The sequence below is a fragment of the Triturus cristatus genome, unplaced genomic scaffold (genome assembly GCF_964204655.1).
Source record: "Triturus cristatus unplaced genomic scaffold, aTriCri1.1 SCAFFOLD_255, whole genome shotgun sequence".
In the NCBI taxonomy this organism is placed as follows: Eukaryota; Metazoa; Chordata; class Amphibia; order Caudata; family Salamandridae; genus Triturus; species Triturus cristatus.
The window spans coordinates 563,812-590,420 of NW_028187355.1; the positions used below are offsets into that span (position 1 = coordinate 563,812).

At 47.1% G+C, this 26,609-nt stretch overlaps 1 protein-coding gene across 3 annotated transcripts in view; it reads left to right on the forward strand.

Annotated features, from left to right (window-relative positions):
* LOC146771208 (N-fatty-acyl-amino acid synthase/hydrolase PM20D1-like) overlaps positions 1-26,609 on the forward strand; it is a 207,938-nt gene that overhangs the window by 17,257 nt on the left and 164,072 nt on the right. For 2 of the 3 annotated variants that reach the window (XM_085640295.1, XM_085640294.1), the window contains exons 3-6: positions 819-905; positions 1,474-1,706; positions 16,752-16,838; positions 17,553-17,686. In XM_085640295.1, coding sequence (XP_085496421.1) covers positions 819-905; positions 1,474-1,706; positions 16,752-16,838; positions 17,553-17,686 — 541 coding nt within the window. The remainder of the gene's footprint in view (positions 1-818; positions 906-1,473; positions 1,707-16,751; positions 16,839-17,552; positions 17,687-26,609) is intronic. The other variant, XM_085640296.1, reaches the window with a different exon arrangement.

A 26,609-nucleotide genomic window follows, 5' to 3' on the forward strand; every position in this document is an offset into this window, starting at 1 on the left:
ATTTGTGCCGCTAAATTTCCTATTCCATGCCGCTATATCCTGGGGGGTCTGAATAAAATGTTTGACCCTCACTAATTCCCTTATGTGTGTGTAATTATCTAGCATATTGGCGACATTTAAAGCGTTTATACTCACCCAATGATGTCATCTGGTGCAACTTACAATTACATCACAAAGGAAAATATACCATGTAATATTCTATTTTTCTTGTGTTAGTATGCATACATATATTAGTTTACAAATTATTTTAGCCATGCAAATGCAAATCCCACGTGTAATTCATACATTAGTAGGGTTGATTAGATAGCAAACAAACACATTAATACTTATTATAATTAATAGATTATTCAAATTAGTATGAACATGCAGAATGGGGGGGTATACAACATTTTTGTTTTACCCACTCCATCACAGACTGTTCACACCTCTTTGTGTCTTTCTTGTGAGTGCTCCAGCCTGGATGCACTCCACTGCTTCAAGTTCAGATGAAGTCTGTACCTCTACTCTGCAAATCCATATAAAATACTACAGATGCTTCAGTTTATCAGAACTACTCTGATTAAAGCAAAAAAAACATTAAACTGACTGAATTGTTAGGTTGACCGATTCCTCACTGAAAAGTGTATCTGTAAAGGTAAAAACTTGTAGGTGTTTTTTATCCAGCTGTCCCCTGGAGGACTTCTGGAAGGGAATTTGAGTGCTGTGGGTGCGAGCAGGCTTAATTAGAAGTCAAATCGGCAGCCACTTTCTTTTCAGAATACGCTGCACCTTCAAGGGATTGTTTAGTACTGACATGCAGGTCTGTTTCTCTTTCCAAGGGGCCATCAGGATCCCCACCGTCTCTTTCTCAGAAGACAAACTGAACCTGACTGCCATGGAGGAGTTCAACACATACATCAAAAAAGGTACTAATGCTTTGAGGCCTTTGGTCCGTCTTTTCTATGAGGGGCGGTGGCATTACAGGGTTCAGACTGACTTTTATGGTCGGAGGAGCCATAACCTTCTTAATGCATACTTTGAGGGTGTACTGACTGCTGCGGGGCAGGTGCATAAGCATAACATCAAGAACACACACTGACTCCACTGTGGGGGTGCATAGCTTGGTACATGCTGGATTTCCGTGTGTCAGGAGAGGTGCAGTGTATGATTGAAACAGCCTGCACCGGTGCATACCTTTATTAATACAGACTTTGACTGTAGCCGGAGATGTAGGTAACATCAGAAAAGCAGTGTTGGAATCGCATAGCTTGATAAGTGCAGACTTTGCAGCGGGAAACGTGGGTAACCTCAGTGAAGCAGCATAGGAGGTGCAACTTTACATTGTGGATAACCTTAATTGAATTACAACAGAAGACTTCTAAATGCGCTTTGTTCGATAACGTCTTTTATCTTAGAGTTTCTGAACGTTTAAATTTGTTTTAAACCGAAGTGTCTCTCTATAGCCACAATTAACTTGCTCTATTTTTCTTGCAGTTTTCCCTGAATTGTTTTCCTGCAGCTTCATTCAGCATGAGATAATTGCAGGATACAGCCACCTCTTTACCGTTCAAGGTTCGGACCTCCAACTTGAACCTTACATGATGCTGGCCCACTCTGACGTGGTGCCCGCATCTGACGAGGGCTGGAATTATCCACCCTTCGCCGCCAAGGAAGTTGATGGCTTTATCTATGGGCGAGGAACACTGGATGACAAAGGCTCGGCTATTGTACGTATTGAGAGCCACCAGGCTGCCTCATGAGAAATAGATGATCTTCAAAACTCCCCATGATTTAGGTGTACCCTTTGTCACTCTAAAACAATGAACACATTGCTTTATTTCATTGCTTCAGTCTATTCTCAATAACCTTGAAATCCTTTCTGCCCTTCTTCTGTAGTACCAACTCTGCCATCCTGCACTCTTCCCTTCTTAAGTAGTTGCAAATTCCCTGCAGTAATGGGCAGGGCCAGAACAAGCTGTTGAAAAGAAAAACATTAAGGGTTTTTGTGGTGCTCTGCCTAAACATATTTCTACGTTACCAGGCCCTGCCTCAAAGTTTGCATCCACAACCCCTTTCGGCCATCTCTTTTTTAAGGTCGAGCCTGGGAAGCACATGCGCTGCTCTGCGGCAAGCTGTACTGAAGTATGGAATAGAAGCCCCACCCACTCTCCACCCATATTTCTCATGGGCTTGTGTCATTGTCCTTTGTAAATGCTGGCTTCTGAATCGCTAATAGGCTTGTTAGCCCCTCCTTAGTACCGCATTGTCTTCATTTGTAACCTCCAGTGAGGACTGGCCCTTTTACTTCGGTTGTTACATGGTATGTCTTTTTTAGTCTATAAGCACTATTTTCTTTAATGAGTTTCTCCTACTGCAGGCACGACATGCTTTCCTGCAACATTCGCGTGCTTTCACTTTTGGAGCAGCCCGGGCTAATGGCAGCTGCTTCTTTGAATAGGTCTCGCATTTACAAGAGTTAGAGCTGTTAGCACTGTAAATGACAGTGCCTTTTATTCATTTGTTAATTAGCAAAACCGATCAATAAAAGGCATCATCATTTACAAAGCCTTCAAAGTTGGAAAGATTGATTCTAACCCTGTACTCCATCTGGGTTGGTAAATAGCTATTGGTACTGGTATGATCATTGCTTCTCATATCCCAGTGCCCTATACCTCTCGTTGAGAACCCAGCTTGTGGCCTTCCCTTATCAAATGACCCGTTCATTCCTCACAGAGTTCTAAAGCTATCATTAAAGGGTGTTTCTGCTTCTGTAACGGCTATAACAGGATCAGATTAGTCTGGGATCAACCAGGCTATGAAAGCAAGATCTCCATAGAAAAACAAATACGCCTTTGCATAAATATTCGTCCTTTAGTGACTGAGCCAGACTCCTCTCAGGGTCAAGGTGCAAAACCTTCATAATGAACTATCCACAATTGACAACACCTACAGCTGATTCTTGCAGATGATCACAAAGGCTCAGAGGGTTATATTCTATATTTAAATTTGATGTGGGTGTGCGGAACACTACAGGAGCCTGCCTCAATACAGACCTTCCGTTTATAAGCACACAAAATAAAAGCTAAAACACAAAAGAGGATTTTAAAAAAACATACCTGTATTATTAGTAGTAAGTCCTTTACCGTTCCCATACAGGAAAAACAAAATCTGGGACAGGCTCCTCAGTACTAAAAATTGTTGTTTAGCCCATGATACCTATTCATTCTAAATCTAAAGCCATATATCTAATTCAGAAGGCAAACAAAGGTCATACCCTTCTAATTAATGTCCATAACCTTCAGTGACTTTTCAGTTTCCAGTAAAGGAAGAGGACTCTGTTTCCACAATTCTCCCTGGTCACAAGAGTTGCCCACTTCATCAGGCTTTAGGATCTCCCGAAATTCATTCTTACTTTCCAGTGAAGAGACAATTGATTATATGTGTTCACCACAATACAGCCCTACTTTTTCAGTCCTTTTTATCAGTGTTGGAAACGGCCCTTTTTGCAGGGTTATCCCCAAACATTTTGCTTCTTCCTCCTTTATTTTTTCTGACCCGTGGTTGTTGGCAATAGGACTCTGGGCACTTTACCACTGCTGATCAGTGCAAAAGTGCATATGCTCTCTGTATAAATTGCTATATTGATTGGTTATCAATGATTGGTATATTTGTTTCACCTGTCAGCCCCTAGTAAAGTGCACTGAATGTGCCAGGGCTGGTAATTCAGATGCTACTAGTGGGCCTGCAGCACTGATTGTGCCACCCACATGAGTAGCCCTAAAATGATGTCTTAGGCCTGCTTGCAGTGCCTATGTGCAGTCCAGGACTGCCATGTCGAACTGGCCAGTGCAACCACTGAGCAGGCCTTATCCTTCCCTTTCTGTACATGTCAGGCATCCCTATGGTGGCCCTAGGTACCCCCCTGGGCTGGGTGCAGTGTATCTGAAAGGTAGGGCATGTACTGAGGTGTGTAACATGCCCTGGTAGTGAATTACAGCCATTTTCGTTTTTCACTGCTGGGAGGCTATCTTGCCCATAGGATAGAATGGGGGAGGCTGTTTACATGCCTACCTTCCCATAAGGGCAAGATAGAAAATCCAAGTTTGGTATCTTTGTGTTCAGAATTTAATTATGCATCTTTTTTAGCAAGATGGTTTTTAAATTCACTGTGTGAGAATAGCACTTTTTAGAAAGTAGCTATTCTCCTGTTTAACCTTCCTGTGTGCTGGTTGGCTGACTGGTGTCATGTGATGGGCTAGGTGGCTCCAGGAGTCTGGATGAGTCAGCAGCAGGGTGAATAGGGAGATCTGTTTTAGATGGGTGGGAGGAGTGGCCCCTGGGTTTGAGTAGGGCTGCCTCTGCCAGCACAATGCTGGCTCCACCCCCTACTGGCCAGGCTGAGGACTCTGCCTCTGCCAGCACAAAGAAGGCTCCACCTCCTGCTGAGAGTCTAACGACCCTGCCCCGCACTCTGAAAGGAACCAGGTGCTCCAGGGCAGAGCACACCCAGGAACCGGTTTGAGCAGGAGAATCCCCCCACTGAAACAAAGAGAGACAAAGACTTGGAGGGGTATAAGAAGAGGACCCCAGACACCTAAACTTTAGATCACTGTGGAACTAAGAAGGAACCTCTGCCAAGGAGAAAGCTGGAAGGAACTGAAGAGGAGAAGACTGCCTGCTTGCTGTTTTGCTTTGCTGCCAAGGAGAGAGGAAGGACTTTGCTGTGTTCCCTTCTTTTGATTCTGATCTCCAAGGGCCTGAGGAGAGCTGGCTCCCTGTTAAGAAGTCCCAGGAACAAAAAGACTTCACCACCAGCTCCCCTGGAACTCTGCTGAGGGAGTTCTGACCTGCCTTGGAGTGCTTGCCTAGTCTTGGGGCCTCAGGAGGTCGTTTTGCTGTGTTTGGGAGCTGGAAAGCAGAAGCGTGAACAAGAGTAACTGGTACCCATCGCATCATCCATTTGAGGGACGCATCATCCGGTTGCGAGTCGCAAGAGCGAGAGTGCGAGGAGAATTTCATTGCGGCGTCATCGCAGCACCCGGAGTCCCTGCATCGCCGAGTGCATTGAGCATCGTCCCGGTGCGTGAAAGTATCCAGTCGCTGCGTGTGTCGCCGCAGAGTCCCGTCCCGTGACGCATCGAGGGTTGCGGTGCCAGAAGTCAGAGCTGCGCCGCGCATCGCGCCGCACCGAAGATCGTCGCATCGTACCTGTGCGTGAAGCTTCCCCCTAAGAAACCTACGCAACGAAAGCCAAAGTCATCGCATCCTCCCCCTACAGATCGGAGCCGGCGCATCCACCTCTGCTGCGTGAAGCAGGGATGCTGCAAAGCCTCCCCAAGGTCTCAGGAGTATCGCATCACCTTTGCCATCTTCCTTGTTATAGCTTTTGGGAACCTTAGCGCAACTACAGGTACTGTTGGGCACGAGAGTGTCGCATTTTGTGCATTGAGAGTCGCATTGTGCAGGTCACTGATTTTTACATCCTGGAGTACTTTCTGTAAACTCTTGAACTATCTTTAAAGTAACCTTTTTAATTGCATGTTGGTTTTTCTGTAGTATTTGGTCTTGTGAAGTTTTTAGTAAAGATAGCTTATTTTTCTAAATCTGGTGTGGAGTAAATCTGTGGTGTTTTCACTGTGTTGCTGTGAGTGTTGGTACAAATACTTTACACATTGCCTTTGATAGCCTAGACTGCTCAGGCCAAGCTACCTAGAGGGTGAGCAGGGGTTATCTTAACAGTGTATGCCCCTTTCCCTGACTAGAGGCAAGGGTCCCTACTTGGACAGTGGTACCTACCCTGCCAACTAGAGACCCCCAGATCTGACATTGGTGGTCAGCGGTGAGGATTTGAACTTGTATTTGTACGTGACCCACAGTAATTGGTGTACATCACTAGTTTAAGTGCAGACCACTACGCAACCACATACCGTGTTTTGTTTTGGTTCTATTTTTGATCTGATCCTTGAGTCATCCAGGCATCATGTCTCAGAAGGGTAAAGCAGCAGGTGATGTTGCAGAACTGGAGTTTGATATTGAAATGTTAAGTGATTACAAAGTAGGTCAACTCAAGTAGTTCTGCAGGATCTTTGGATGTCCCATGGAGAGCAGCTCCAGGAAGGAGGAGCTACGGAAGGCCTTAAGGGCCTGGTGGGAAGCCAAAGAGGCTGGGGAGACAGGTGATGCAGAGGTGGATGAGGATGCACAAGCGGATAGTTTCAGGTCACAGGAACTGCCTGTGTCCAGAGCAGCCTCCAGGGCTGGCAGCAACCATTCAGCTAGAAGTTTTTCCCCAGAGGAGTTGGAGAAAAACCAAAGGGTTAGAGATCATGAGTTAGAAGTCATGAGGCTTGAGTTGAAGCTGATGGAAATGGAAACCCAGAACAAAGTAGAAGAGAGCAAGAAGATGTATGCCTTGGAAGAATTGAAATTGACCTTGGCACATGAACTAAGGATGAGGGAGCTTGATTTGGAGCTCGAGAGGCTTGAGGCCATGAGTGTCTCAGCTGAAGAAGAAAAATGGGTAGCTCAAGAAGTGAGCTTTACTGAGTTGGAGGTGGAGTCCAGCTCAGATGGTGGCAGCAAGATTGTAGTTTCTAGTGCTGAGAGAAAGGTACAAACACCCAGAGATGTGGCACCTGACTTGAAGGAGGGGGTTGACATACACCAGGGGGTTCAGGTTTATGATGTAGTTCCAGTGGGGTGCAGTGTCCCTGAAGTAGATTGGGGAACTGGCTCAGGGGACCATATTCCTAGTGGTGGGAGGGACACTCTACTGACCCTAGATGAGAGGTACAGGGAGTGGGGTTCCCCCATGGTAGAAACCTTGGTGTGTGAGTGTGAAGACCGCCCAGAAGAGTGTGAGTTGTGTGACAGAGACAGTCGGGTACTGTCTTGCCAACCTCAGGAGAGTGGTGTGGGGTACTTGTGTGAGGCACTGGAGGGTGAGGCAAAGGGTAGCTTGGTTAACAACTGTAGGGGGCTGTGTGATTCATTTGTTGGAGAGCATATTTTAAGTCCCTGTTTTCCAGAGCTATGCCAACACCCGGTGGAGAGTGAGTTCTCTGGTTCACGGGAGCTTGCGTTGGAGGCAGACCTCTGGTTGGATGCCAGAGGGTCTGAAGAGGCATTGGGGAGTGATCCCAAAAGGAGTGGCCCAGATATCTTCCAGACCTGTGAGTTGGAAGAGGTTCAGTGTAGCCCAGTTAGGTCCCAGTGTAGTGGGAGGGGTGTAGGGGCTCACGTCCTGTCTCAGTGGAGAAGGGGTGAGTGTGGGACTGTGGGTCCCAAGGTGCCAGAAACCCAGTCTCAGGGACTGGTGGGTTCCTTAAGGGAACACCAGGTTGGGGGCCTAGACAGTGCTAGTAGGCCATATGAGGAGGATCTCCTAGTGTCAGGAGAACCTGGAGCCTCTGTAAACAGAGCTCCAGTGGTTCTGGTGTCTGGCGGTACCGCTCCAGTTGGGAGGGTGCAGAAGTCCAGACTGAGGGGTGAGAGGGGGATGTGTTCCCCAGTGGGAGAACCAGTGGGTCAGGGACCAGCAAGAAGGGCTGAGTCCCCTAGGAGTGACCATGGTGACACCACTTCTGTCCTGGGGGATCTTCGCGCACTGTCAGGTGGACAGGGGCCAGGAGATCTGCGCCAGGCAGACTGTCACGAGACACATGAGTCATGTGTCACCCTCGGGGAGATACTGTGTGAGTCCCCAGAAGTCCTGGCATGCCAGGCAGGTGTGCAACCGCAGGGTTTATTCCCTGGGTTGGGAGGCCAGGTTCAGGATCTGCCTGACCTGGAGGGAAGGACATCTGTAAGCTGCGTCCTGACCGGTTTGGCTTCCAGGGGTAGCACTCCAGTGGGGAGGGTACAGCACTCTGGAAGGGGGTGCAGAGGGAGAGAGTCCTCGCCTCTGACCCCGGTGCAACCTGAGGGTTTAGACCCTAGGTTGGGAGACCAGTTGCTGGAGAGCGGTCCTGAACTGGTGGGTGAGTTGTGTTCTGAGGGTGACTCTCCGGGGAGGAGAGGGCAGGACCCCAAAAGGAGAGGTAGGGGGAGGAGAGCCTCGCCCGTGACCTCAGGTCAGCCTGAGGGTACAGACCCTGGGCTGGCGGGCCAGTGTCAGGATGCCCTAACTGACTTGGCAGGAGGGAGAGTGGAGGAAAGGTGCCAGGCACCTGGGGCTACTGCCCCCCACTTTCTGACGCCACAGAGGTTAGAGAGGCCTGACAGGCATGAGGCCTGGCTCTCATCACTGACAGTTGTCAGTGGCCCCTGTGGCTGATTGTCCTGGTGGACAGGGTTGCCCCTGGAGGGGGGGCAGGAGTCACACCCTGGGGGTGGACTGGGCCACACCGTTGTGTTGGCTATGTGGGTACTGTCTACCAATATGGACACATCTGTGATGGAAGTCCTGATGCGCCAGGCAAGTGTTCAACTGCAGGGGTTGGTCCCTGGGTTGGGAAGCCAGGTGCAGGTGTTTCCTGACCTGAGGAAGGGACATTTGTAAGCAGTGTCTCTACCAGTTTGTCTTTGAGGTGTATCACTCTGAGTGGGAGGGTGCAGACGTCTGGAAGGTGGTGCAGAGGGAGGGAGTCCTCGCCTCTGACCCCGGTTCACCTGGGGGGTGTAAACCCTAGGTTGCAGGGCCAGGTCCAGGGTGTCCCCCCTGACCTGGAATCCCAGTTGCAGGTTAGAACCCCTGAACTGGTGGGCGAATGGTGCAGGACACCTGCCACAGGTGCCATGAGTTTTCTAGAAGGGGGTACCGCTCCAGGTGGGAGGGTACAGAGCCCCAAGGAAGAGGAGGAACGGGTATGGAACGGGCCACCCCAGCCTCCTGTGCAGCCACCGGATACAGGCCCGGGGCTGGTGGGTCAGTGCTAGGTTGTCAGACCCGACCTGACAGGGAAGGGAGCGAACAAAGGGTGCCAAGCACCTGGGGCTACTGCCCCCCACCCTCTGACGCCACAGGGGTTTGAGGGCCCTGAGAGGCATAAGGCCTGGGTCTCATCCCTGACCACTGTCACTGGTCACTGCGGCTTGCTGTCTCTCTGTTGGGACACATCTGTGAGCAAGTTAAGGCTAGGTGCTGCACAGGTGGTGTCCACAGGTGAAGAGAAGGGTTCCACATGGGTTGGCTTGGTGGACCCTGAGAGTATGGATGGAGAGATCCAACCGGGTTCAGGAAGGCGTAGAACAGGAATAGTGCCCTGCTGTTTGGGCCAGTTTCCGTGTTCTATCACCCTAAGCAGGGAATCCCATCGAGGTATCGCTTGGTTTACCCTGGCTTTAGGCTGGAAGGGGGTTGTGTTGGAAATGGCCCTTTTTGCAGGGTTATCCCCAAACATTTTGCTTCTTCCTCCTTTATTTTTTCTGACCCGTGGTTGTTGGCAATAGGACTCTGGGCACTTTACCACTGCTGATCAGTGCTAAAGTGCATATGCTCTCTGTATAAATTGCTATATTGATTGGTTATCCATGATTGGTATATTTGTTTCACCTGTCAGCCCCTATTAAAGTGCACTGAATGTGCCAGGGCTGGTGATTCAGATGCTACTAGTGAACCTGCAGCACTGATTGTGCCACCCACAGGAGTAGCCCTAAAATGATGTCTTAGGCCTGCTTGCAGTGCCTATGCGCAGTCCAGGACTGCCATGTCGACCTGGCCAGTGCAACCACTGAGCAGGCCTTATCCTTCCCTTTCTGTACATGTCAGGCATCCCTATGGTGGCCCTAGGTACCCCCCTGGGCTGGGTGCAGTGTATCTGAAAGGTAGGGCATGTACTGAGGTGTGTAACATGCCCTGGTAGTGAATTACCGCCATTTTCGTTTTTCACTGCTGAGAGGCTATCTTGCCCATAGGATAGAATGGGGGAGGCTGTTTACATGCCTACCTTCCCATAAGGGCAAGATAGAAAATCCAAGTTTGGTATCTTTGTGTTCAGAATGTAATTATGCATCTTTTTAGCAAGATGGTTTTTAAATTCACTGTGTGAGAATAGCACTTTTTAGAAAGTAGCTATTCTCCTGTTTAACCTTCCTGTGTGCCTGTGTGCTGGTAGGCTGACTGGTGTCATGTGATGGGCTAGGTGGCTCCAGGAGTCTGGATGAGTCAGCAGCAGGGTGAATAGGGAGATCTGCTTTAGATGGGTGGGAGGAGTAGCCCCTGGGTTTGAGTAGGGCTGCCTCTGCCAGCACAATGCTGGCTCCACCCCCTGCTGGCCAGGCTGAGGACTCTGCCTCTGCCAGCACAAAGAAGGCTCCACCTCCTGCTGAGAGTCTAACGACCCTGCCCCTCACTCTGAAAGGAACCAGGTGCTCCAGGGCAGAGCACACCCAGGAACCGGTTTGAGCAGGGGAATCCCCCCACTGAAACAAAGAGAGACAAAGACTTGGAGGGGTATAAGAAGAGGACCCCAGACACCTAAACTTTAGATCACTGTGGAACTAAGAAGGAACCTCTGCCAAGGAGAAAGCTGGAAGGAACTGAAGAGGAGAAGACTGCCTGCTTGCTGTTTTGCTTTGCTGCCAAGGAGAGGGGAAGGATTTTGCTGTGTTCCCTTCTTTTGATTCTGATCTCCAAGGGCCTGAGGAGAGCTGGCTCCCTGTTAAGAAGTCCCAGGAACAAAAGGACTTCACCACCAGCTCCCCTGGAACTCTGCTGAGGGAGTTCTGACCTGCCTTGGAGTGCTTGCCTAGTCTTGGGGCCTCAGGAGGCCGTTTTGCTGTGTTTGGGAGCTGGAAAGCAGAAGCGTGAACAAGAGTAACTGGTACCCATCGCATCATCCATTTGAGGGACGCATCATCCGGTTGCGAGTCGCAAGAGCGAGAGTGCGAGGAGAATTTCATCGCGGCGTCATCGCAGCACCCGGAGTCCCCACATCGCCGAGTGCGTCGAGCATCGTCCCGGTGTGTGAAGATTCCTGACGCTGTGAGGGTCGTCGCAGAACCAGTTTGCGGGCCGCACCACTGCCGGTGCGTGAAAGTATCCAGTCGCTGCGTGTGTCGACGCAGAGTCCCGTCCCGTGACGCATCGAGGGTTGCGGTGCCAGAAGTCAGCGCTGCGCCGCGCATCGCGCCGAAGATCGTCGCATCGTACCTGTGCGTGAAGCTTCCCCCTAAGAAACCTACGCAACGAAAGCCAAAGTCATCGCATCCTCCCCCTACAGATCGGAGCCGGCGCATCCACCTCTGCTGCGTGAAGCAGGGCTGCTGCAAAGCCTCCCCAAGGTCTCAGGAGTATCGCATCACCTTTGCCATCTTCCTTGTTATAGCTTTTGGGAACCTTAGCGCAACTACAGGTACTGTTGGGCACGAGAGTGTCGCATTTTGTGCATTGAGAGTCGCATTGTGCAGGACACTGATTTTTACATCCTGGAGTACTTTCTGCAAACTCTTGAACTATCTTTAAAGTAACCTTTTTAATTGTATGTTGGTTTTTCTGTAGTATTTGGTCTTGTGAAGTTTTTAGTAAAGATAGCTTATTTTTCTAAATCTGGTGTGGAGTAAATCTGTGGTGTTTTCACTGTGTTGCTGTGAGTGTTGGTACAAATACTTTACACATTGCCTTTGATAGCCTAGACTGCTCAGGCCAAGCTACCTAGAGGGTGAGCAGGGGTTATCTTAACAGTGTATCCCCCTTTCCCTGACTAAAAGCAAGGGTCCCTACTTGGACAGTGGTACCTACCCTGCCAACTAGAGACCCCCAGATCTAACCATGAACTATCCACAATTGACTACACCTACAGCTGATTCTTGCAGATGATCACAAAGGCTCAGAGGGTTATATTCTATATTTAAATTTGATGTGGGTGTGCGGAACACTACAGGAGCCTGCCTCAATACAGACCTTCCGTTTATAAGCACACAAAATAAAAGCTAAAACACAAGAGGATTTAAAACAAAATCTGGGACAGGCTCCTCAGTACTGAAAATTGTTGTTTAGCCCATGATACCTATTCATTCTAAATCTAAAGCCATATGTCTAATTCAGAAGGCAAACAAAGGTCATACCCTTCTAATTAATGTCCATAACCTTCAGTGACTTTTCAGTTTCCAGTAAAGGAAGAGGACTCTGTTTCCACAATTCTCCCTGGTCAAAAGAGTTGCCCACCTCATCAGGCTTTAGGATCTCCCGAAATTCATTCTTACTTTCCAGTGCAGAGACAATTGATTATATGTGTTCACCACAATACCACTCTACTTTTTCAGTCCTTTTTATCAGTAGTTTCTCTTCGTTCTACAAGGAAGGTGGATATCGCCACAGTGTCAGGAGATAGTGATTCTATTTTCAATGCGCTAGATACTGGCTATGACTTGTCAGTGAATACTGTTGATGGAGTAATTAAATTCCTAAAAAATCTTAAAACATGGCTCTTTGGCAGAGATTAAAGTGTAACATTCTTGACAAAACGGCGAACGTTCCTACTGTCTCAGGTTTTTTATAGTCTCTTAGCGCCAGGATACCCGTAGGGTGACAGAAAGCGCTATAGAAGAATTTTATACAATTATACAATAAGTCGGAGGCTTTTCTGGAAGTTTTAGCCTTGGGGTATCCAGTGCTGGTCCTTGTGTACCACAGATATGCCAGAATTCCAGGGTAACCAATTACTATCAGTGGTTCTCCTTTGGTTCACTCTATGCAAAATAGCTTGTGGATATTCTGGAAATCTGGCATACAGGCGGCCCACGTGGACCAAGGAGGAACATCACTTTACTTGCAGAACCCATATTCAATAGGATTTAGCTTCTTTAAGCAGCCCGTCCATTAGAGTCTTGAGGGCCCCGCGCCACCTGAAAACCTCATTTGAGGACTGATGATGCGCTACAACCAATGAGAAGACAGACCAGCATTTCAGGAAAAGCAGGTAAGAGTGCAAACTTCTTGTTTTACAATTGTTAGCAAGCTAGGAAGTGACTGGGTAAGAAGCTGACACAAAGACCAACCTTCTTTAAGTAATATGGAGTTGTTAAGCTCTGTTGATGGCTCCCCTGCACCTGTAGGCAGTCACAGGGAGCTTTCCATGTTCCTGAGGGGGCAAGAGAGTGACAGGAAGCACACTCCTCTTCGATTTACAGACTCATTAACATTTCTTAGGGGAGGTAAATCCCCCCCTCTTCAATTTTTTCAACAAAATACTTTTGTGAATTAAAGTGTATGTTCTGTATCGATTTAGGACCATTACATTTTGTGTAGCGTGATAAATGTACGTGTTTTGTGCAAGCTTAAAAATGCCCCAAGATTTTTATGCGTGTTGAATAGGTACTTCGTCTTGCTGGCAGACTGACGTCCAGGGATGCTACAATTATTTACCTATAATGCCATCACTTGGATTTTATTGTTACTAGTTGCACTACTTACTTAGCTGAGTTATCTACACCTTCCTACATTATCTGTTTCAATGTGATCTATAGAAAAAAATCTTGAGAGTTGCAAAATACTGCAGTTTACTCACAACCATACTACAAATGTGTAGCAGCTGTTGAATCCTGTTACTGAACTTCCTGTACTTAGGGTCTCACCTCTAGCCAATAGTAGATGGAAGTGGATGGGCTGGACTTAGTAGCAGACCTGCAGATTTCCTATGTCTTTGCTAGACGAGGAGTAGGCCAGGGCCATGTATAACTGAGTTTAGAAGGACGCTCGCCCTTTCAGGCCAAGTCAAGGGTGACAATAACAGGCTAATTTATCTCTGTGCATTAAGATAATCCTACACACATCTGAAGAGTGCAAAGTGACCTCGGTGGTTGAGGAGAGGTCATTTTCAATTAACAGGTTCCCTTTGAAATTTGGAATGTGTCTTGGAAACGCACCCTAATCCAAGCCAAAGCCCCATGCAATCGAGAAACAATCGTATATGTGAGTCGTCCTGCACAGAGACCCCTTCTCCCCTCGTTGCCTAGCCAACATAACCAGTTTTAATAAGCATTTCAAGGCATATCTGTTGTAAGGATCATTTATTTGAAGGGCCTACTCTACAGTACAGTCAGCACCAAATGAAGTTCATTTCCAGAATAAAAAAGCATTCAGGAATATAGCGGAAACCCCCACAAATGCCACTTCCGTCCTCCCCCCTAAACCTTGAAGAATTGCAGTTGAACCTGCAGACCTGAAAGGGCTAACCTCAGTTGAACACCCTTCCTCTAAACACTACAACACCAGGTTTCTCTCACAGCTTCAGGGTAGATCCCCCCTTACTTAAACAAAGGGATCCACCCGCATGTATAACATACCAAGAGATTCCCATTCATACCATGTGTGTCCCACGGTCGTGGAGAATACACATCTGTTGTTAAAATACCCCTCACACACCAAAAGGGCCCTTGGTGTCATGCTTCATCATAGGGGTCTTCCCGCCCCTCTACGGGACGGGGCGTGCTACGACCAGCGTGTACGTGGGAGCACTGTTCTTGGTAGGACTACTATGTGTAGTGCAGGGGTGTGCAAGGAAGGGTCAGGAGTGAGTGGAGAGTGATGTTAAAAAATACCTGGCTTACTGGACTAGGAAAAAATTTTTATTCTGCCATCTAAGCTGGTATTAGTAAAAATGTGGGGATGGAGGGTGTATGCCTCAATGAGCTTGACCTCCTGATGTCGACATGTTTCGAAGCTTACCCCAAGCTTCTTCGTCAGGACCTAAGAAGATCCCTTCCAACAATGCACTGTGATGTGGTGAGAAATAGTGGGTGTAAAAATAAACATAGGAGGTAAATAGCCTCCAAAAGTTGGTACCGCCCCACTGGGTCTTACGTACTCCTTGTGACTTGCTGCAAAAAGGATAATTTCCTCATGAGCTCATTTACCGGGTGGTTGAAGTGCCAAAATAGGCTACGCCTCCTAGGATCAATGTCCTGCTGGAAAAACCACCCCGGTCGGTAAATGAGCTCATGAGGAAATTATCCTTTTTGCAGCAAGTCACAAGGAGTACGTAAGACCCAGTGGGGCGGTACCAACTTTTGGAGGCTATTTACCTCCTATGTTTATTTTTACACCCACTATTTCTCACCACATCACAGTGCATTGTTGGAAGGGATCTTCTTAGGTCCTGACGAAGAAGCTTGGGGTAAGCTTCGAAACATGTCGACATCAGGAGGTCAAGCTCATTGAGGCATACACCCTCCATCCCCACATTTTTACTAATACCAGCTTAGATGGCAGAATAAAAATTTTTTCCTAGTCCAGTAAGCCAGGTATTTTTTAACATCACTCTCCACTCACTCCTGACCCTTCCTTGCACACCCCTGCACTACACATAGTAGTCCTACCAAGAACAGTGCTCCCACGTACACGCTGGTCGTAGCACGCCCCGTCCCGTAGAGGGGCGGGAAGACCCCTATGATGAAGCATGACACCAAGGGCCCTTTTGGTGTGTGAGGGGTATTTTAACAACAGATGTGTATTCTCCACGACCGTGGGACACACATGGTATGAATGGGAATCTCTTGGTATGTTATACATGCGGGTGGATCCCTTTGTTTAAGTACGCTTGGTTGGGAGGAAGTATCCACCTCCACCACTCGTTGAGTGGAACCTCTCTACTCCCCCCCTTGTTTCTCTTTCCTAGATCCCCCCTTATCCTGAGGTCCACTCCGGATGTATGCCTAGTGACAATTAAATGACCCAGGTGGAACCTTGTACCGCTGAGGTTAAGCTGCTCAGGAATCCTTACCTCCTTCTTCTAGGCCTTTAGGTACAGTTTTCTAACTGTCTCCCTTGGGAAAGGACGCGAGGGTCTCCTACATCCCTTGGAGCTGGTGTAGCAAGTGGACTAACAACATTCTTTTTCAAGAAGGGACCATTCATTTGGGGACTGATGATGCGCCACAGCCACCTCCACCTGAAAGAGCCAAGGTTGAGACTGATGGGTAAGTGCAGGAATGCAGGGCACAGGGAGGCCTATGGAAGAACATGGCAAGGAAAAGCATGGGGGTGGAAGACGCGCTCCAGTACACAAGAGGAGAGTGAATCTTTGCATCCAACTAAGCATTGCCCTGCTGTCAAGGTCTCCAATCCTTGATGTGGACCCATCCGCTAAGCACTCCTCATCAAGGTTGTCCTCCAGAGCAAGGGAAGGGGGAGGCCTCCTAGTCGAGGATTACAAAAGTAGACCAAAGCCATTGCCTTTCAGTTACTTGTTTTTCCACCTTGTCATGTTTCACATAGTAAAAAATAACAGTAAAAGAAATTTAAAAAATTCAATATTGTTGTTTATTTCAAATTCTTACACTTTTAGTATTTTGCCCAAGTCCTCGTTTTCTTATATGGGAATCTTGTTCTTTTGCTGCAATATGCTTGACACTCCACACCTCTCTGATCGCCACCCTGTGCCGCCTTCTTAAGGGTCGACTGTAAGATATCTTCCACCCCCATGCTTCTCCTTGGCATTTTCTTCCATAGGCCTCCCTGTACCCTGCATGCCTGCACTTACCCATGACTCAATTCTCCATGTTGTGCAGCCCCATTCTAACTCTTACTACACCTTCTGGTCACTGTGCAACTCCAAGCCCCGTGCATGGTTGTGTGCTCCCTCCTGTAGCTTCCACGCTAATATGTCACATCTTAGACCTGCACTCCCAGTTGCTTCAGACTATTCCCTATCCACTTTCCATTGCTCCCTCCCATGAGCTCCTTGAAGCACCTTGCTTCTGTTCTCTGACCTCTCAATGCTCTTTCCTAAGTCATTCACTCCCTTGTCCTCTCTTGTATTCAATGCATTGCCACGTGAAGATCCCTCTATGCTGTATTTCTTTACTTGATACATGTTGTGTCCCCTACATAGGGCATTTTGCAGGCCCTGGAGTTCCTACTGAAGATAAAGTTCAGACCGCGGAGATCCTTCTACGTGGGTATCGGGCACGATGAAGAGGTAGAGGGCCTCATCCACATTTTTGGTGGCTCTACCTTTCTGCTTCCACCACCTTTTTGGATCCTCTTTGCCTCATTTCATCCGAAACTGTCTTGTGATCTGTAGCTCTAGAGACCACTCACTTAAACCCCTCCAGATGTCTTTGTTTTGCCCTTTTCACTTTGTTCTTGTTATCTATGTGCAGTACCCTCTTAGCTCCTTTTTGCTTTTTAACAAAATCCTGTTTTTTAAATTTCTCTCTGCCATTCCATGTCACTAATGATCACGTTCTTTCTCTCTCACTCCCTCATTCTTTCAGTTTTTGTCACCCTGTAATTCTGCTTGTCTGTTCTGCACTCTCAATTTTCTGATTCTGTCCCTTTCTGAATTTCCACCCCTATATCCTCCTTATGTCTGTTGTTACCTTTGCTTCTTTTCCTAGTGAATACCTATCTTTCTTTCTTACTCCACTTCATGCTTAGCATTCTCCCCACCCTTCTTTGCTGCTCTTGCAGGCCAGCAAACAATTTAATAACGTTAAATAGACAAAATGTAGCTGTGGTTGCAGTGGTATCAAAAAATGATTTGTTGTTCACTATTTCTTACCTTGCCATGTAAATCTAACCACCTCCTTTATTCAGTCCATGTTATGTAGGTTGACCTTGTGGTTTCCGCCACAGCTTCTTCCCTAAGATGTTTGCCCCTTCTTATAATCTATTCTTTGACTGCCCATAGGTGTCTGGATATAAAGGTGCTCTACAAATAGCTGCCAGGCTGGAAGCTCGAGGTGTTCGTCTGTCCTTCTTGACGGATGAAGGCCTTGGCATCTTGGACGGGGTGATCCTAGGAATGAACCGTCCCATAGCGCTGTAAGTAACCGCACGTCACTCTTGTAATATGGTGCAGCGTCACATCCGCCATTTGCATCCAGCGACCTCCTAAACAACTTTTCTAAGTTACTGAATCAGTATCTCTTAACCCTTTCGGCTGCTGCCATCATTTATACACTAAGGATCTAAAAGAAAGTTTCATCTGTTTTGGCTGTTTCATGCACAATGAACTTAGATTCTGCTTTCCCATTTTCACCCTTAACAAACGAAGACAGATGTGGTCTCTATAATGTTCAAGGGCTCTGGGTTGCCGTGGCCATGGTCTATGCGAAGGGTAAAAAAGTCCAAAGCTAAGGAACTGCAAGGAAGAGGGGTTTTCTGCATGTATGGGGTAGAGTATGGACCCACTTGTGCTCTGTGGCCAGTGCTTGAATAATGGTTGGCAGTCTTAAGATGTAGTGGGTGCTTTCCGAAAATGAAGGGACACACAGTATGTACTCAACTTACAACTGGAATAGGAGCCCCCTAGTTTGTTTCTACATTATGAGCTAGATATACATAGGGAAGGCTTTGCGATTACCAAATAGCGGACTTTTGTGATTCACTATTTGGTAATCGCAAACAATCATGTTTAGCGATTCCAAGTGGGTCGCAAATAGACCTCCCTCATTAATATTCATGAGGTAGGTTTCGGTTTGCGACCTATTGGAATCGCAACAAGCTTTGGCATAGCCAATAGGTCTCGCCTTTGGGACCTTATAAGTGTTTAGGCATGCAACAGTTGGCGCCGCGCTGGTGTTAATGGGCGTCTCACCATCTCCGGCGGCGGCACGGTGTGGCAGCACATGGCAGCCCGGCACCGAAGCCGGGTTGGGAGGCCTCGGGGATGAGGGCGGTGATTACACTCTTTGCGGTTAAATTACATAAGCATCGCTCGGCTGCGGCAGGTTCCTGCCCAAGGTCAGAGACGGCTTTAACTAAGATTAATTGGCACTGCCACTGAAGGGCCTGCCACTGGAGCCCAGGCGCGCAACACCCATTGGGCTCACTAGGCTTCAGGCTCATCATGGAGCCCCAACATCATTCAACTATAACCCAACAACCTACAGATTACATTACACAGAACTATCTATAAAAGACATAGTGCATGCTTTCGACATAGGTAGGTGTCAATGTGCTCCTAATAGCACTTTCAATTTTATCTTACACTTTTTCATAATGGCGTAGACCAGTACTCAAGGGTGTTGGAGAACTGTACTTAAAAGTACATCCAGTACATATGAAGCAGGTGTAGTGCATATCATCTTTACAGAAAGGATTGCATGTATATCGTTACAATACATACATATGGACAAGGTGGAGTGCAAAACCATATTTATACAGAAACGTGAATACATATATTGGTTACAAACATGAGCAAGAAAATGAAGGGTCAGTGAAATTATTTGAAAGGATGATAGGTTTTTGCGACAGTGGAAGCTCACAGTCTGGCTCTGTGAAAGATATAAGGAACAGTTAAGGCTAAACAGCACAACAAATTGAATCAGTACTTTTAGACACGTAAAGATAAGTGACAGGTCCTTATATGCATAAAGGGTTGTATAGTAATACCATAAACAATATAACTCACAATTATACATGCACAAAATATACATATGTCAGAATACGTCCAAATGACACAGCATCTGGGTATTTGCATAATACTGAGTTGAGAAAACCGGGATCATAAATCAGAATTGCGAGGACTTTGTCAGTGTCACAGAGACAGCATGAACACAATTTGGCGTCACTGCTTCTTAGTGAAGAAGAAACAATGCACATGAACGTCCAACACAACGTTATACACAGAGCACTTTGGGCAGTCAACAGTGCAATGACCTGCCACGTAGGTGGATAGGAGAGTTCCCACAAAAGCATTTAAGCATACCAGCAATATTCACCATCATACCACAGTACATGTCTCAACAGAATTGAAAAAACCCACCCACATCAGTCAAAACAAGCTAGCAGATGCGGCCACTATGCGATAACTCCAGCTAATTCACGCACAACCATGTGGGCAATACGCAAGTCAAATGCACCAGTTTGCAAGTAAACATGTCTAGGTTAGTCCTCCAACCACACCCAATAAACTTATAATATCTATCAACAATAAAGCATCAAATATACTTAAGCTGCCTGCTTTATAATGAAAATCACAAACATGCGGCTCATATCGCTCAAGTCCGGTATGTGTGAGGTACAGTAAGTTGGTACTGAAGTCGGCTCTCGCAGTCTTTTAATATAAACAACCTTCTGGAAAATTTCACTGATGACTAGTCCATTCTGTGTAAGTTTAGATTCCGCATCTCGCTCTTTCACCTATACCTGATTAATACTCCACATCTGATATGATGTATGTTAAAAAGGCAGGGTTCATAGCTGGGCAATATTAGTATTGCAAGGCACTTTATAACGATATGTTCATAGGCAATTTAAAAAAAGAATATTTCTTGCAAAACCGGGTGTACAATTCAAAGTACGTTTTTGGAAAACAATAACCACAAAGACCACGTTGCTTGGTGAACACAAACTTTTAGCTCTGAAAACGCAGCCCTTGACAAAATCTGTTAATGTGCGTGCTTTGGGAATTTTTTTTGCCACACTGTAATGTATTGCAAGAAAACTGGCGGCGCGCACAAAAAAAACTGTCATGGGAATCAAGTCTTAAGTACACAATGACACACTGCACGCCTGTACAACATGCTGACTGCCTGAACGCTACTTACACAGACCGTTCGTGAATTCAGCCTAATTTCATTGTCTGTAATTAATCTTTTAATTTCAGTTCTTCCGGGTCGCACAACAAAACAAACCCAGGACCATACATATTAAAGCAGCCATATTGGAGCGAGAGGAGCGCATATTATGTAAAACGATCTAAGATTGGTGTACCTCAGCCAATCCTAGTACGCTGCACAAAAATCCGAAATGCTCATTGGCTCTAGAGTCCCCCACGTGCCTCTGCAGTTGAGCAATATTGTTTTTAAATACTGCTTGTCACGGACGGGGCAAGCTTGAACTGGACGGTGACAGTCGGTTTCGGCCCGGGTAGGTTGTGCTGTTGCTACCCACAATTCAGGACTGGAAGGAACGGTGCAGAGGGGCAAGTAGTGAATGGGTGGCGAATGAGTGATGTTTAGAACCCGGTCACGCAGACCCGGCATTGATCACCGATGAACCCATGCCCATAATGTTTCTCAGGCAATTCTGTATGCTCTGAGAATCTCTGTTTCTGACAAAGTGGAGCTGTAACGAAATCATGCCCTTTTATCTAAGTCTCTGCACCTCCATTAAGCCCTTCTCACTCAGTTTGTCTTCGTTGTACTTGACATGTAACTGTACGCAGTGTAACTTTTGTTGGCGAAAAAAGGTCTAGCGGTTTTAGGAATAATGTAAGTAGGACTGCTTGAGGACAAGCAGGTCATTCGCTCTGAGCTGTTGATTGGAGACAAGCATGCATGCCTCGCGCAGAACTAGGTAAAAAAAAAAAAAGAATTGGCCGTGCACGGGCGCGCTTCGTGCTCAAAGTTAAACAAGGGGGGGGGGGGGGGAGTGCGGCCGAGAGCTGGCAGCGTTTACCTTCGGAAGCGAGCGCGATAATTGCTACCAGATGGCACCCGCTCCCGCAAGGTAATTTCCAAACATGCACGCGTTGCCATTCAAAGCAATGCAACGCGTGCACGTTTTTGCCTCAAAAAGGGAATCGACGGCTAAAGGTCTCTTTCCTATGCAGCGCATGCACGCTGCGTAGGCGAGACCTAAAAATCACAGGGATCGTGATTTGCTGTGGTCAGCAGACCACAATGTCTGTGATTGCTCTTAAATAAAGCAAAGCTTTTTTGGTTATTTTAAATTCAGCCCGTTTTGCTTAAAGAAACCGGGATATGTTTCAAAAAGAAAAATGAAAAGTTTTTTCTTAATTTTTAAGAGTAGGCAGTGGTCCACGGGACCACTGCCTGCTCTTCAAAAATATTTTTACAAACATTCTCAAAGGGGAAGGATCTCTTGGGGACCCCTTCCCAAATGCGAATGGGTTCCCACCTACTTAAAGGTCACAAAACATTCACACGTACCACTGGGATTCGGTATCAGGCTGGGACTCCCTTTACACGCCCCTTCTTAATACCGAATCGCAAACTCGCAAAACAAACACAATAGGTTAGCAAACCGTATGCATTAAATGCTTTTTTTTGTTGCAAATGGCCCGATTCTCGGAAAAAAAAGTTTGTATATCTGACCCTTAGTTCTGAGTCCAGGAGATGTGAGGGAAGATTGGCATATATTCATCCAATTCACGGTGCCAATTAAGTTATTGCTTTTGCGCCTTCTGTTGTTGAAGGCACCACTCACTCAGCCAGGGCAGACTGCCTTGATTGCTTCATGTGCATTGGGTGCAAAGTACAATCTGCTAGTAGTTGGCGATTACCAGATATGGCTGCACCTTAGAGAGAGCAGGTATGCTGATATGTCTTATCAGATCCTACATGCTGTCAAGTTTGAGGAAGGTGTATTTATGGACAAACAATTCTCAGTGTCGGGTCTGGACTCTGAATCCCCGCCTGCACCAAGCGTGATTCCACAGGAACGAAGATGCGTTTCCCCAAACGCCCAGAAAGCAGCACTTCTAGTAATATAGGGAGACTGGCTGTGAGAAAGTGCCATCTTTCTTGCATGGTATGCCCCCACTTTTTGCTGAATTGCTGAATGTACTTTGACTGAGTGTGCCCTGGGCTCCTGCCAATCGGGTACCCAGGGCCTATGTTCCTTCCCTAAAACTGTGCTGAAACCTAAACCCAATTGGCATCTCTGGCCACATGTCAGCCCCTGGTAAATTGTACACTAGGTACCCAGGGCCTTGTGACCAGGGAAGGCCCCTAAGGGCTGCAGCACTTATTGTGCCAACCCTTAGAGGCCCTGTACTCTGACACACATACACACTGCCCTTGCAGGCCGAGTGCCTGGGTACAGAACAAAACAGAGTCGACATGGCACACATCCCTGTGTGCCATGCCCACAACACACACTGCCCTGGCATACATCAGCCACCCCTCTAGCTGGGTGCCCTATGACAGTGGTGTGGGTACAGGAGATGCCCCCTGAGCCTAACCTACAATCCACGTCTTGTCTGTGGGGCTGCCTAGGCTGCCACACAGCAGACATGTTGCTGGACCCCTGGGTAGAGAGCCATCTGCTCTCCTGGGCCTGCAACAATGCACATCCTGGGCGAGGTGCTAGGTCAGATCCCGATCCGAAACCAGCAAGAAGATCATGAAACAAGAAGACCTGCCATGCAGCTGCTAAGAGGACGACACCAACTGACTTGGCCCCGGCCTGTCGACCCTCGAACCTGCTCCTGCTAAACCCCGGCATCTCCAGTGGTCAGCAACCTCAAAAATCCCAGAGGACCTGACTGCCTTGTGACTCTAAGTACCTGGGACTCCCACGAGCAGTGGTACTGCTCAAAGCAAGTAACTGACCCCTGGCATGAGCCAGGAACCGCGAACCCTGCACACTCTGCACCCGCCAAGCCTGGCCTATGTTGGAGTGAACAAAGACCACGAGGACGTCCCCCCGGCGACTGTGACCCCGAATTCAGCACCCAAGGACCCACCTCAACGCTCCTGACGACGCCTGCAGCCTCAGAACCAGGGACCCCCCCAACCAGCAGAGGGTAAGATTTCCCGACACCAAAAGGCACCCCGGCGCCCTGCGGCCCCCTGTGCCCAACTCCTGGGTGCCTACCTATCCTCCAACTACCCACCTTCCCTCTCGAAGTGGTGGTCGCATCTGAAGAATCTTCGTCCCCGAGCTTGCAGCCTTTGTTCGTTCTTGAGCTTCTCCATTGCAATCCATTGAGCGCCCGACGGCTCAAAAGCACTCTGCACCCAGCCGCACGAGTGCCCCTGGCAGTGCAACCTCTACTCTAACCTACTTCCCCATTTGCCCTGGGCAAGTGACCAGGAGCCCAGCTCCCACAGCCGCGTGGCCTGTTAGTCAGCAGCCACCAACCAAGGGCCCCCTAACTCCCATGGGATAACATTGGGCCTAACTCACTCTGCTCTCGAGTAAGTGTGGAGTTTCTAAACTTTAAAATATTCACCTAAAATCAACGAGTAACGAAAACGAAAATACTCACCTGCTATCAGGAGAGATCCCAGTGCTGGATCTTGGTGCCCAGCACTGACCCTGAAAAGTAATTACAACCATACTTACCGCTAACCCAGTTTTCTTCCATATGAAACCATTGACTATTTTTCTGCGAAATTTCTTGTCGATTTTTGCAAACTACAAATATTCTTTAAAAATCGCACCAACTGTGAAAACGTAATTGCTTACCTGTTTTAGATAGATGTCCCAGTGCTGAACCTAGGAGCCCAGCACTGTATTACAAAAGTAACGAGAACCTACTTTACCTGTAATTTTAATTTACTTCCATAGGATAACATTGCCTGGTTTTTGCTGAAAAAGTTTGTCGATATTGCAAACTTACAAATATTCGTTAAAAATCGCCTGTATGACAAAAACTCATTCTTTCAACTGTTTACAGGAGATGCCCCTGTGCTGGATCCAGGATCCAACACTGAGTTAGAAAAAGTAACAATAACCCCACTTACCTGCTAAGTGAATTTCATCCCATAGGATAACATTGGTGATTCTATGTGAAAAAGTTTCGAAGTGTCAACTTTTAAAATACAAAAATATTGCTTAAAAATCACAACTGTAACCAAAAAGTTTTTACTCAATTGTTTACAGAAATTGTCCCAGGACTGAATCCAGGATCCAGTCCTGTGGTTAGAAAAGTAATCCTTAAAGTAACTAATTTCATTTAATTAGAAATTCTCATTGAGCTCAATGTATTATCGTGTTTTGAAATTGTGTTGCCTATTGCAACCACTGTAACTGTTATATTCAAAAGTCTATTGCCTATTGAAAAGTATTTATCTAAAGCATCTTATCCTGAGAAAGTATATTTTGAACCACTATATATTTTTATATGAAAACCATTGGCCTCGAGTTCAGTTCTTGAGTGTGTGAGACCATTTGCTGACTGTGTACAACAAATGCTTTGCACTGTCCTCTGATACTGCCTTACTGCTCGACCAAGCTACCACTTTAGAGAGTAAGGTTATATATAACTTTAGCCTCTGCCAAACCTCTGGGGACTGCGGACTCTGTGCACACTGTATCTATTTGGGAACAGTATATACAGAACCACTTTCTTACACTCGCTTACTGGTAACTGTTCCCTAAAAGTTGGGGGAAAGAGTCAAGGAGTGACCACCACTCTTCCCCTGATGTAGAAACTGGTGACGCTCATGTGGAGGAACAAGAGGGAAAAAAAAGCTGAAAATGAAATACAGCCTTGTTAACACTAACACTCATGTGGCTAGTACCCCAGTTGATAGTGATAATGCATGTCAAGTCCAAGCACTCACAACAGTCCACTTACCAGCTTGATCTTCAAAACCTCCTCTATATTGACAGGCAGGAGTTGATGTCACTCCACTGTCAGTGGTAAAGTATGCACTTCAGGGCCACCCTGTGGCATAAACGTAGTCTAGATCAGAAAAAAGAGTCCTGCTCTATTCAAAAGAATAACTGGACTGCGGTTCGTAGAAGGTACCGGGAGTCTTTGTAGAGGAAGGATTCTCAAAAGAATGGGGAGAAAACAAGGAGTGGACAAGGACAACACACACGCACACACAAGCTACATATTGCCGGTTAATACAGGGCGTCATTGGGGCATCAAATATTACGGGGAGGGTAGTTGCAAAGCTAGATTGAAATGTCATGCTTCACAGGATAGGAAGTGTGATGGGAAGGAAAGGGTGCGCGTGATCCTAGAGGCTAGGGAAAAGTGCTGCTAATGGCGGTGTGAGTGGCGGGTAATGCCAGCAGCAATGGAGTCTCCCCAAGCGTAGCGCACTATTCCGGCTCTATGGTAGAGCGAGCGGAGCCGAAGCGCGTACGTGTTACTCACACATGCGGGTAAAGTCTTGGTGGTAATACATGAATTAGATCTTTCATCTGGAAACGGGGGCCGATACTCGACTGGATACAATGTTGCGGGAATCAAGCAAGGGAACGAACCAAGGGGGCGTGGTCACGTGATTGGATCAATCAACGGCTTGCTGCTGATGTGTTCCTTTACGTGAGTTAGGGGCCTTGTCAAAAGATCTGCTGGGTATTCCATTGTTGCAGGGGAAAAAGGGGAGGTCTGTAAAGAATGGACCGACAAACTATGATATGCATTAACACTGCCTGCTTACGGTCCCAAAATATGCTGCATGATGCCTGAGCCCTAACATTTCTCCCACCCAAAGGCCTATTTATGGGACGGGGTTTTGTGGGATGTTGTGCATGGAATCTGCGCACCAGAACAGGAGCATGAACGTGTTCAGCAGGTTCCCTGGACCTATCCTCTGGGGTGTAACAGACCCAATCAATGAGGTACTGTAGTTTACCCCTGTATCTGCGGGAGTCTAAGATGTGTTTTACTTCATACTCTTTTTCTCTGTCTATTGTTACTGGAGGAGACGGTTCTCAGGTTCAAAAGGTGGAGTATACTTCTTTATTAAAACTGTGGAATACGGGATGGATGCGCATTTTATTGGGCAGTTGTAATCTCAGGGTAACTGGTGTGATTACCTTTTGCACTACGTAAGGGCCTATAAATCGGGGTTGTAGCTTTCTAGGTCCCTCTAACCTTAAATTTCTAGTGGACAATCAGACCTTTTCTCCTGCCACATAGGTGGGCTCAGGACGATGGTGTTTATCTGCTTGATGCTTCATTGCTTCTTTGGCTCTTTGTAGTTCTTTTTTGGCGTTCTCCCATATAGACAAAAGGGATTTATGGTGGGTTTTGACTGCAGGGATACTCTCTATACTGGAGGGAAGGGAGATAGGTAGGAACCTGGGG